Below are 12,864 nucleotides of genomic sequence, written 5' to 3'. Positions count from 1 at the left end.
ACATAAACCCAGCTGAATACTCCTCAGCTACAAGAAAAGATACAATGATGAAGTTTGTGGCTACCTGGATCATCTGGAGAGTATCATGCTGTGTGAGTTAGAGCACAAGGGACAGACAGAATTATCTCCCTTACATTTGGTACATAAAGCAACGTTGTAAAGAAACAAGTAGTAAAGGCAAGAGGAAGTGAGAACTGGTGTAGGAAGCACTCTAGGGGGTGGGGGATAGAACAGGGCTGTGGGACATGGGCAGAATGATGAAGGGAAGCTGATACTCTGGTATGTGGGTTGGAATATTTTTAGCATGAGACCCTGCCACTATCAATATTGTAAGCCATGGTGCCCCAAATAATTAATTTTTAAAAAGCCTATCAAGACTGGGGTGATAATACAGCTGGTGAGGGCGTTTATCTTGTACACGGCCAACCTGGGTTCAATTCCGGCTTCCCTTATGGTGTCCCGCGCTCACCAGAAGTAATTCCTGAGTGCAGAGTCAGGAGTGACCCCTGAGCACCACTGGGTGTGGCCCAAAAACAAAACAAAAAATGAAAAAAGCATATTGGCTGTGCCTCTTTAAGCACACTGTGCCATGTGGTTAAACCTTGTTATCAAATCTGATTCTGGAAGAGGAATAGATTTTGTGTGTGTCATGTTGCCATGTGTCCTATCATTATTCACTTGTGGGTCCTGTCCCTAAAATTTAAATACCAACATGTAAAATTTTTCTCTTTGTGGCTCAAGGGAGAGAGTTAGCTTCTGGATCGATATGAGTTTCCCAGCTCTAACCATGCTCAACTACCTTTTGTTTGGCAGGATTCCGAAGGTGTGGACATCAAGCTGGGCGTGTGTGCTAATGGACTTCTTATTTACAAAGACAAGCTGAGAATCAATCGTTTTGCTTGGCCTAAAATCTTGAAAATTTCCTATAAGCGCAGCAACTTCTACATTAAAGTGAGACCAGCAGAGGTAAGCAGTGTCATCTGAGGACATTTACTCACCCTTCATCTTTGCCCCCTCTATGTCCATGTGCTAACTGAATTCTTTTCCACTGAATTTTAAGGAACTGGACTACTCTTTATCTTTGTTTGGCAGAGAAGGTCAGAGTTCCTGATAATGAGCTGGAACACATATCTCTATTTCTAAAAAAATATAAGCAAGAGATATGTAACACTCTGAGTTTGATCCCAAGTTCTTCTAAAATAAAAATAAAAGCAAGAGCCAACCACATCATTCACAGAAAAGAAAAAAAAAACACCTACCATACAGTGGGAAATTATTTTTTGCTGTTAGATTATCTTGGCATAGAGATTAGTAGGAAGGTGAAAAAAAATAAATTTCAGTGACTGTTGAAGGATATAGTTGATTTTATCAGTAAAGGGTTGAAGTCTATGAAAAATGCATCATGTGTGTAGTTAGACGGATGTTAAGCTTTTTCAAGAAGAATGACTTCTCATAGAAAGATCTGAACTATTGTCTTCCACTAACTCTGAAGGAAGTACGGTGATTTGCTGTTTAAATTTTTTTCAGCTGGAACAGTTTGAGAGCACCATTGGATTTAAGCTGCCAAACCACCGGGCCGCAAAAAGACTATGGAAAGTGTGTGTGGAGCATCATACTTTCTACAGGTAATTCTTAAGAAGCGACTTGGTTTTGCCGGTGCTGCCCTCTGTGTGTAGAATGTATTAACAGAAGCTGCTTCATGGTTCCGTGGTTTTTTTTTTGTTTTTTTTTTTAATGTTATTGAATCACTGTGAGATAGTTACAAGCTTTCATGTTTGGGTCACAATCACACAATGGTCAAACACCCATCCCTCCACCAGTGCACATTCCCCATCACCAATATCGCCGGTACACCCCCCCTTCCCACCCTCCCTCTGCTTTATGGTTCTTTTCTTACCTCAAGACCACGTCTCCTTTGTCTATAGTCTGGACCTATGTCTCTTGGTGTTACTCCAGCTGTCACTTGTCATCACGGAGCACTTCCAAAACTCTGATAGACTTCAAAACTCACTCTGACTAGTTTTTTTCCCCTTCCTCCACCATTCTCTCCGCACGCCCCTGCTATTCTTTTGCCAGCCCCAACCCTGTGCCTGACTGTTTGCCACTTCCTCCCGAGTAGTCTAAACTTCTCAGACTTCTGGTTTGTTTTGTTGTGGGGGTTTTATTTTCTTCTGTTTCCTCACATCAAGCTGGGCTTTGATGGTCCTGGGTTTGTCCCGTGTCTTGACCTCTGTATTTCTATCACCTGTGGCATCAGGTACTACCGCAAATACTTATCAATCATGTGACACTGACTTTCTTCAATAAAAATCACATAACTGTGTTCAGTGCTTTTTTTTTGTTTTGTTTTGGTTTTGGTTTTTAGATAACTCTTGGCAATGCTCAGGGCTACTCCTGGCTCTGCACTCAGGAGTTACTCCTGGCAGTGCTTAGGGGACCATAAGGGATGCTGGGAATCGAACCTGGGTCAGCCTCATGCAAGGCAACCACCCTACCTGCTGTACTATTGTTCCAGCTTCTATTTCAGTGCTTTTATAGATATAATTTTCCTCATTACCTGATCTTCTGCACTGCCAAGCCATCAGCTTTTACTTCCTTTCCCTTTGAATATTCATGGTCTTCTGGGATCCCTTGTCCTCTTTCTCTCTTCTCCATGGGGGGTGGGGGGTGGGGTACATGATAGTAGAAGCTGGAGGTTCTGAATGTGCCTGGCTTCATTCACTTTTTTCTCTTCTCTATTTTTCCCCAAATTATGAAGCCTCATTTCTCTCCTTCCATTTACTCCTGCTCTTCTCTTCTCTGTGTTTGTTTGTTTGTTTGTTTGTTTTTAAAGAACTGTATTTTGGGAACTTGGGGACACTGGTGCTGGGAAATGTACACTGGTGGAGAGATGGTTGTTGGAATCTTGTGTGACTGAAATCTAATCACGAGCAGCTTTGTAAGGGCCTATCTCAGTGATTCAATTAAGAAAGAACTTTTTAAACAATTACAAAGTTACTGATAGTTGAGTTTTAAGCGTATGATAATTCAACACCAGATCCTCCGCTGCTGTCAGCTTGCCTCCACCCGAGTTCCCAGATCTCTCTCCTGTCTTAAGAAGAGTCGTTACCCTGCTTTGGTCTCTGATGGCTTGCCTCATAGGAATGGTGAACCTGTCATAGGCGCCTTTGACTTCTTTGACCAATGAACATGCCATGACTTGCTTTTTTAAAACACAAAACCCCAAAGAATTTGTTCCAGTATTTCTGTACTTTTCTTCAAGCGCATACATCTTATGAGTAATTTGCAGATCTTTATTTCTCTCTCCATCTTTAGTTTTCTATTCCTGCACTCTATATAGCCCCGCATCTAAAACCATCATCGTTAACGTTTTTGCCCTGCACTTTTCGTGCCTAATCCTGCCCCACCACATACCAGAGGGTGGTTGTGGGTAAGTTACTCAACCTCTCTGAGTCTCACTTTCATCATCTACGTGATGGTTATAATAATAATCCCTATCTTGTGGGGTTGTTTGGAAAAGTAGACGAGATAATACATGTGAAATGACTTCAGAACCTTTCCTGACATTTAATGTTTATTATTGTTATTCTTAGCTTAATGCGAATTATTAGTTGGCACAAATGACTTCTTTGAGTTAAAATATTTTCAGAACTGCTATAATCTACGCAAGGAGAAATATATCTCTTAGAATACACTCATTAAATCGCTCTTAGTTACTTTGATCCCATAAATCTGAAAGGCTTACAGTTTCCCTTGGTGATAGCCACGGCAAATTTTCCTTGAAGACAGCCTGTAAAATAAGAGCCAGCCTCAGGGCTGGTAGTTGACATTTGTGAATTAAATGAGACAGGTCCAAGTAGGACAGGTGGTAGGCTTAGCTGTCAAATTGTGAGCATAACGCAGTAGTCATTTCAGAAATGGCAAGAACACATTTGTTGTGCGTGCAATGTTTGATACAACTCTTGCTCTACATTGTCACTTATTCTGCTACTCGAAGCCAGGTGTCTGTCCAGAAGTACACCTCCCAGACACCCAGACTCAGACCAGGAGAGAGAGTCTGATCCTAGATCTCCACATGCTTCACGTTCGCTCTGCTGAGCCTCTCATTTCACCAAGCCTTTCTGAAAGAGCAATTAGCCCCACTGAGCCTCAAAAACTCTCATTTCTGCTCTGGTTCCAGGGACTTCAATTTTGAAATAGACTGATTTGTTCTGGCAAACTTTTCAGATTGAAATTTGCAAAGACTTTATAGATTTTTAGACTTTGTATCATCTGGTCTACAGATGACATAAAACACTTAACACAGAAGGGCCAATGGTAATTCGTCTGCAGAGTGCTTTGAATCAAGTCAGGAGTTGGTTCTGTTTTATCCCGAAAGGTGCAGAGGATTCCCTTTGGGCAATTAGAATGGCTTGAAGGTTAAAGCCATTAGAAATGGACCAGATCTTTGTTTTGATCACGAGTCTAGTGGCACCTCGACATTGCAATACTGCTGCTGACCTTGCATGAGTACTGGAGTCCAGCACTGTTCTGTACATGTTATTTATTTTTAGTTATTATTTATTATTTTTATTTAATTTTGTAAAAGAACTTGAGTGACTAAATCTTGAAAAGGATCTATCTCTTTATGTATGTATCCCTAATTTTTTTCCTTATAATTTACAACAGCAGTTACTCTGTTTCTAATTCCTTTTTTCCGCCTAATTGAGAGGAGTTTAGTGAATAGATTTGATAACATCCTTAGGCCTTATAAAGGGGCATTATTACCGCAGGGAGAAAGGAACAGTGGAACTAGAAATAAGCGTTCTGTCTCGCTAATTCCTCCATAGATGGAGATGATCCTTTCAGGAAGACATCAAGGCCTTGGAGTAAGACATCCTCACCTGAGGACAGTCTTCCTCTGACAGGTCAAATTCCCAATTTTCACACCTTCACTTCCAGCCTTCTTTATAAAAATTATGTTATTTTATTAGAAAAAGTCATTGAATGTCTTTGAATTAGATCTTTTCTCAACAGAATTTAAGTGTTTGGTGTACTAGTGTTGAGTGTAGCTGCCGTGTTATAGAGCAGAACTTGAGAGCTTGTTCATCTTCCTTACCTGAAACTTCATGCTAGTAATTAACAACTGCCCATTTTTCCCTCACCAATCTAGTCTAGTCTTTAATTCTGTTAACTATTTTACGTAACATAATACCATGCCAAATTGATCTCTCCGTATCTGACTCATTCCAATTGGCTTATTTCCTAAAGGTCCATCCACCATGTCCCCTGTTGTAGAATTTCCTTTTAGAAAGATTTAATAGGGGCTGGAAAGATAGCATAGGGGTAAGATAGTACAGGGATAAGCCTTGCATGCTGTTGGCCTCTGTTCTTTCCCTAGCACAGCATATGGTCTCTCAGTGCGAGGAGTAAGTCCCACATGGGCTGGGATCCCCCAAAACAAAATCGACTTAACAGTATTGCAGTCTATGTAAGAGCTGCACTTCTTCATCCATTCATCTATCGGTGAACGTTAGGTTGCTTTTACTCTCAGTTGTGAACAGAGTTGTAATTACATAGATGTCCGTATTAGCAATATTACTCTTGGAAATCCTGATTTTAATTACTGTGATAAATTTCTAGAGAGTTACCTGGAAGTGGAATTGCTGGATCATCTTATTAGTCTTCTGGTTAGTCTCTTGAGGGTTTTGCAGGGTTTCCTGTGATATCAGTATAATTTTGCATTCTTGCCAGCAGTCACAAGGGGCTTGATTTCACTAGGTGCTCATTTGATTTGTTGTCTTTAATTTAAAATTTATGTGCAAATGCTGCTGCTTTGGATCATCAATAAATGTTTCTTCCTTTGGGATAGTCTTTAGAAATCTTTCCTTTTTTCCACTGGTTGATAGCCCAGTAACTATAGAACGTACTTTGTGTATAGGCAATAAGAATCAATGTGATTTTGCCAGCTTGTTTTTCAGGGAGATTAAGCATTTCTTAATGACCGTATTATTAAGTTTAGAGGTATTTTTCCAGAGCATTCTTTGATCATTTTGTCTAGCTTAATATAGGGAAACTGTACAAATTTTCAACCCATCAGGAAACAGTGCTTGACCAATGACCATATTTCTCACCCTGCCTTCTACTGCGCATGATTCAGTGCTGAGATATTCAATATTTATGTGCTTCAGTTTTCCTGAGAACTGTTAGCAAATTCAGAACATGGTAAATTGCTTTCTGATCTAAATTTATAATATTCCTGCATTCTAGTTTAAAAAATAAACAGCTTTCCCAAAGTATATTTGAGACAAGGCACTATAATCAGATTAAACATTCTCAACTGTAATATCTGTATCTTCTTTGAAAAATCTATTGGCAGAAAATGGAAGCTTTTAAGAAAACATTAATTGTTAAAGCTGAAGGACCCTAGTATATTACTTCTTTCATCTAACATGTTTAATTCTAGTACCTTTGTCTAAGTTAATAAGTACTATTGAGATTTGGAAATCATGGAGGAGTGCTTCTTGTATTATTATTGTTTTACGTGGATTTCCATTTTTTTGTTTATGCAATTAAGCAAAGATTTCTGGAAAAAGAGCTCTAAGATCAGTTTACGACATTCATCTTAATTAGACAACAAAACTGAGATAATTTTAGTTGTTATTCCAGATAAGATTATCTCGTTTACTAAAAACACGCTTTTGCATTAGTGTGGAAGTAATTGTACTTCAAGGAAAATTGACTTCATTATGAGCCCAGAAGTTAAGCTATAGAATTGTGCTAGCAAAAAAAAAAAAATTAGTCATCGCTACAGTTCCTCTGTGTGCTATTTTTTATGGGAAAGCATCACTTGATAGGACAGATTCCTGAGTTAGATGTTCTTTCCCAGGAGAATTAAATATAAATATTAAGAATTACTAATGGTAATGGATTGCTCCTTGGCACTTATAGTTAGGAGCAAGAATTCAGACATATGTGTTTATATAAATGATTTAGGCTCATACAAATAAATAGCCTTTGATTCACGCTGAGAACAGCTGCTCTTTCGCTCAGGTTGCAGCAAACATATGATTCATGAGTACATTAATGTTGATTTCATCATCATCTTGCTATCATGCAACTCTGTATATAGAAGGATTTACGGATTTAGAGATAATGTCCTTTCCCACTAGCAGTTTAGGAAACATTTTTCATATTCCCATAATCATCGCTATTAAAAAGAGGAGATGTTTATATCAATAATTTTTAGTTTAAAAAAATCCATGTTAAGTCTTGGGACCTGAGCAATGGTACAGCAGGTAGGATATAAGTCTTGCAGGAGTCCAACTCAAAATTGATCACTGACAACCCCATATGGTCCCCTGAGCCTGTCAGGAGTTATCCCTGAGTGCAGAGCCAGGACTAAGCCCTGTGTACTCCAGATGTGGCTCCATCCAAAAAATAATTCATAAAGTCTAACTTTGCTTATAAGCAAATTTCATGACTTCATCTTTCCCAGCAGCTGCTGACACCCAAGGACAGTAGAGGCAAAGGCCAGGATTATTGCTCCATGGTTGGAAACCTGCCTCATGAGCTGGGGGAGAAGGCAGCTGGAAAAGAGAAGGGATTACGAAGTCAATGATGGTTGGAGGGACTGCTCAAGATGGGAGATGTGTGCTGAAAGTAGATAAAGGACCAAACGTGATAGCCTCTCGGTATCTATACTGCAGACCATAATGCCCCAAAGTAGAGAGAGAATATGGGGGAAATTGTCTACCATAGAGGCAGGGGGAGGGTGGTACTTGGTGGGGGTGGGGGCTAGGTATAGTGGGGACATTGGTGGTGGAAAATGTGCACTGCTGGAGGCATGGATGTTGGATCATTGTATGATTGAAACTCAAACATGAAAGCTTTGTAACTGTGTCTCATGGTGATTAAACAAAAATCTTTTTAATTTTTTATAAGTGAATCACCGTGAGGTACAGTTACATACTTTCATGCTCGAGTTTCAGTCATACAATGGTCGAGTGCCCATCCCTCGACCTGTGCACATTTTCCACACCAGTGGTCCCAGCATCTCTCGCCGACCCCCACTCCATCCTCCCCCCACCCCACCCCACCTCTGTGGCAGGGCATTCCCTTTTGCTCGCTCTCTCTCCTTTTGGGTGCTGTGGTTTGCAGTAGAGGTATTAAGGGGCCATCATGTTCGGCCTATAGGCCAGTTTGGGATGGGAGATGTGGGCTGAAAGTAGACTAGAGACAGAAAATTTTTTCTTTTTAAAGTCTAATTTTGTTGCCTCTTTCCCCCTCTCCAGGCTTGTGTCTCCAGAGCAGCCACCAAAGGCCAAGTTCCTGACGTTAGGGTCCAAATTTCGCTACAGCGGCCGCACCCAGGCACAGACCCGACAGGCTAGCACTCTCATCGACCGGCCTGCGCCGCACTTTGAGCGCACCTCCAGCAAGCGGGCCTCCGAGATCCTGGACGGAGGTAACACCAGGGTCATGGCTCTGGGTTCTTTCAGCCTTTCTCTCCAGTGGGATTAGGAAATGTTGATCTGGTCAATAAAGACCCTGGAAATAGACAAGAGGGATGACTGTTTCTTCTACATAAGTACATGCTATTACACTTAAAAGTCAGTTTTGTTGATTTTCAAAATTGTCATTCTATCAAATTTTTTTTGTGCTGTTACACATTTATGAATTACTGGGCAAGCATATTTTTTTTACTAGTCTAACTTAGTTGCAATTTATGTGCTGCAACTTAGCTTTTTAAAACTTCGTAAAAATGTAATTTCTAAGGGTTTTTGGTTTTTTTTTTTTTAAGGTTAATGTGAACCATTCAAAAAAATAAAAACCTGTGAAACATCTCTAGCATTAAATTTTTTATGCATTTGTAAATTCTTGAGTCCATAATGGGGTGGACTTTGTTAAGAAAGAAAAATTGTTAGGCCTGGGATATATAGGATATATAGGATATATAGTTCAGGTGCATACCTGTCCCGGACCTGAAAATAAAAGCCAGCATTTCCAGGGGGGCCTGAGTAATCCTTGGTACTGTAGGCCCCGGGCAACATCCTCGGACCCTTGCGTTTGAACCGCCACCTCAGATGGCCAAGAATCAGGAGCAGGTCCCATAGGCCTCTTGAGCACTGCTTGGGAGACCCAGAAAAAAAAAAGATACCAAAATGTTAGTCTTACTAAACTTTCCTCCATTTGATAAACTTCCAGTTCGTAACTGCAAAGGATTAATTAAAATACAGCGTTCTGCCAGAAGGAAAGATGTCGTAAAATATTTGAATTGGTCCTCTGAATGCAGGAGGCAAGGTGCTTGCTTTGCATGCCACTGACCCTTGTTTGAATCCCAGCAGCACAGAGTCCCCCTGAGCCACCACCAGGGGTCGCTCCTGAACACAGAGCCAGGACTAGCCTCTGAGCAACAGGTCTCCTCCCGCCCTCTTAAAAAAACGTTCTTTTGTCCAAAGAAAGATAATATGAATTTGAATAGTTTTCTATTGTAATTCTAGTTGCCTGTCTATGTAGCATATAGTCTGTACACTACATTCTATATGTGCTATTTTAATAACAAAAGGCTTTAAATAATGGTACTAAGGTTATTTTGTGTTAGAATGCTTCATGGAAGACTTAATTTTTCTGTCTAATAGAAAGTAATTTGACTTTCTACCAGAACTAGTAGTTCTCAACATTTTTAGTTGGTTCAAAGTAAACTTTGAAGACAAATACCTGTAGCCATGGAGGTATTTCCCAAAAATTACTAGTCGGGATTTAGAATTCCTATATCATTTTATGAGACTTCATAAAAATTATGCTGGTGGACCACTAACTTCGAGCAGGGGACACACCAGCTGTGTGCTCAGGGCTTGTTCTTGGTTCTGCATTCTGGGATCACTCTGGCAGGGCTCAGGAGATCACTCACTGCAGGGTGCCAGGGAATCCGAATGTGGCGGGCTGAGTACAAGGCAAGTACCCTGCCCACTGTATTGTCACTTGTCCCATGTTTTTCAAATACATGTCCATATTTCCAAGTGTAGCAATGAACATTTAGTGAATTTTGAATGAAATTGCAGCTGATCAAGGGTACCTTTTAGCTCATCAACAGTCTACTTTTTCCAAGTAAATCTGAAAACTGCCCCCACTCACGTAAATATTTCACAAGCCTTGTCCCTTGCCACAGAGAAATTTTATGAGTGCTGAATACGTGCAATTAGTTCTTTAATGCCCTGAGAGAGAGATACTACTCCACTTTCTGGGGCACTGTTTCAGTCTTTTTTTTTTCTTTTTTGAATTATGAGACTTTTTACCTCATGCATTGCAAATTTTAGAATTTAAAAACAGTAAACACGTGCATTTTTTTTGAGGTATATAAACTTTGCTTTAGGAAACCCACTATCTTGTATGGCAGTGCGTGTGGAGAGTTATAGTAGGTCTGTAGCTGCAGACAATGATTTCCACAGTAAAAGCAGCAAACACGGCACAGTCATCCATTATTTTTCCTTTTGTATTTTGGACACTGTAATTCATCAGATGGGCAAGTCATCAAAAGGATTATTGTGTTACTGTGGAAAAAAAAAATAGGCCTTTCATGCCAATACATGACCAGGCAGCCAGTGAATTATTTGGTTAGAGCTTATGTTCGTTTCCTCCCTGCCTGAAGCAACGCTGTGCTTAAGCGTGGTGCTAAGCGTTTCCCCACCACCACAAATCCTCACCAACGGACCTTGTTTGTTGTTGCTGACATGCATTGTATCTTATTTTCCCTGTCTTAAGTCAGACTAATTTAAATATAAAAAATATTTCCCACTTTTAGTTGGGACAAAATAAAATTTGGGGGTTGTGACATACAAAAAGTAAAAAATGACTGTGATAGCTAGTATCAAAATGAAAATACCTACACTGGCGATCTTAGAATAGTAAGATTCTGTAATAGGAAAAAAATCAACCCCCAAATGATGTGGTGTGTATGCATGGGTATACTCACTTGTGCAAAGTGCTTAAAGTGATGTTATTCATTTACTTATGTATTTGTAATAATCGCCTACCCCCTGTTTAGAACAATTTCAGAGGATGAGAGAAGGCACACTGATGAGAAACAGTGCTATTGAGAGTAAAGATGCACATCTCCCAGGTGCTAGAAGGCCAGCTAGCTGTTTGGCACCAGAAGCTCAAATGTCATGGCACATAAACTTCTCAGGGCTTCCATGCATTTAAAAGTTGAAAAAAATATATATATAGCTCTCAAACACTATAAAGTCAAAAAGTACTGCAAACTGAAAGGAAAAGTATTTAAAATATATAGTGCCAGGTTTTGTCAACATTTATTATAAAATGTTAAATTTGATATGACTCATAGATGTGTTTTTCAGAGAAAAAGTATTAAAAGTTTTCTGAAAGGTTAAAAAAGATACATACATATGGCCAGTTTATTTCAGTGTTATGTTTTGGTCTGGGCTTTTCAATATATAAGCACTTAAGGGCTATTAAAGGTGTAAAAGTGATCAGATTTACAGAAATGTGCTCACAAATTTTGTTGAACTTGCTGGTATTGAGGGATAAAGAAGACGTTGATGGTTTTGGCTTATGTTACTGGCTGAAAATAAGAGAGAAGTACTGGTGAAAACGATGTCATAGAGAATAAGGATGCACATGGGCATGTTAAAAGTACAGATCAAGGGACTGGAGAAATAGCACATCGGGTAGGGTGTTTGCCTTGCACGCCGCCAACCCGGGTTCGATTCCCAGCATCCCATATGGTCCCCTGAGCACTGCCAGGGGGTAATTCCTGAGTGCAGAGCCAGGAGTAACCCCTGTGCATCGCCGGGTGTGAACCAAAAAAGAAAAAAAAAAAGTACAGATCAAAAGACATTACTTGAATTATGTATGCGTTTGTCTCACAAATTCAACATAACAACCCTATGCAGGTCTTTATGGGATTCCTTAGGGACAAGGAAGCTGTGAAACTTCACCATATCAGTCACATACATTCTATAGAGCTGATGAAATCTCAGTTGTTTTGTTATTTGGGGGAGAAAACTGTAAATGGACAGAGGTTTTGCCTGCTATAACTCTCCTTGTTGGAAGTTCAGGCTATTTTAAGTTGCTTTGCTATTTAATATATTCCTGCCTCTCTAGGAAAGATGGCGCCGGGGGGGGGGGTGTGTGAATGATCACTTGACCTGGTTTTCTGAGGCAGGAAGTTGTCTGTGGATTGTATTGACGGTCAAATTGAGGTACTTGAAAAAGATGAAATAGGAAAATTGTTTTATTTATTTATTTATTTATTTATTTTGCTTTTGGGAGTCATACCCGGCCATACACAGGGGTTTCTTCTGGCTTTGCACTCAGGAATTACCCTTGGGGACCATATGGGATGCTGGGAATCGAACCCAGGTCTGCCGCATGCAAGACAGAAGCCCTACTCACAAATAGCTGGTGCTATTTGCTCCAGCCCCAGAAAATTAATTGTTTTAAAATCGACTTTGTCTTCTAAGTTTGGTATTTAAAGATTCCTTTATGGATGAAGTCTTAAAATTTATTGAAGCAAATCATTTTAAAATGACTAGATAATTAGGTTTTTGCAATGGGTAGGTTTTAAAAATAAGTTCAGACAGGGTCAAAGAGACCCTGGAAAATTTTGTAATTCTGACAGGTCCTGCTCTTATTGTTCAGCTGGTCTTAGAGCTCCTCCTATTGGCCAATTCTAGGACCAGATTCCAGACTTGGAAATCTGATCTGAGAGCTAGGTGAATGTTGGTTTAAAATTCAGTACATTTTACAGTTTTTAAAGTGTTTTAAACAGAATTTCTTTTGTGTTTGGTATTCACAGAGCTTAAAGAATGTTTCTGTTTGTGGTAATAATTCTTCATGCTGCTATTTATCTGTGTAAGAGAG

At 39.8% G+C, this 12,864-nt stretch overlaps 1 protein-coding gene across 24 annotated transcripts in view; it reads left to right on the top strand.

Moving 5' to 3' along the window:
* Nucleotides 1–12,864, top strand: part of EPB41L2 (erythrocyte membrane protein band 4.1 like 2) — a 220,350-nt gene that overhangs the window by 171,111 nt on the left and 36,375 nt on the right. For all 24 annotated transcript variants that reach the window (XR_008629711.1, XR_008629713.1, XR_008629712.1 and 21 more), the window contains 3 exons: nt 814–966; nt 1,528–1,625; nt 8,274–8,446. Coding sequence is in view for 18 of the 24 variants with exons in the window: in XM_055134237.1 (XP_054990212.1) it covers nt 814–966; nt 1,528–1,625; nt 8,274–8,446 (424 nt within the window). In the remaining 6 variants the exon portion in view is untranslated. The remainder of the gene's footprint in view (nt 1–813; nt 967–1,527; nt 1,626–8,273; nt 8,447–12,864) is intronic.

The sequence above is a fragment of the Sorex araneus genome, chromosome 4 (assembly GCF_027595985.1).
Source record: "Sorex araneus isolate mSorAra2 chromosome 4, mSorAra2.pri, whole genome shotgun sequence".
NCBI classification, from domain to species: Eukaryota; Metazoa; Chordata; class Mammalia; order Eulipotyphla; family Soricidae; genus Sorex; species Sorex araneus.
The sequence above is the reverse complement of the archived record's forward strand: the minus strand, read 5'-3'. Positions and strand labels throughout refer to the sequence as shown.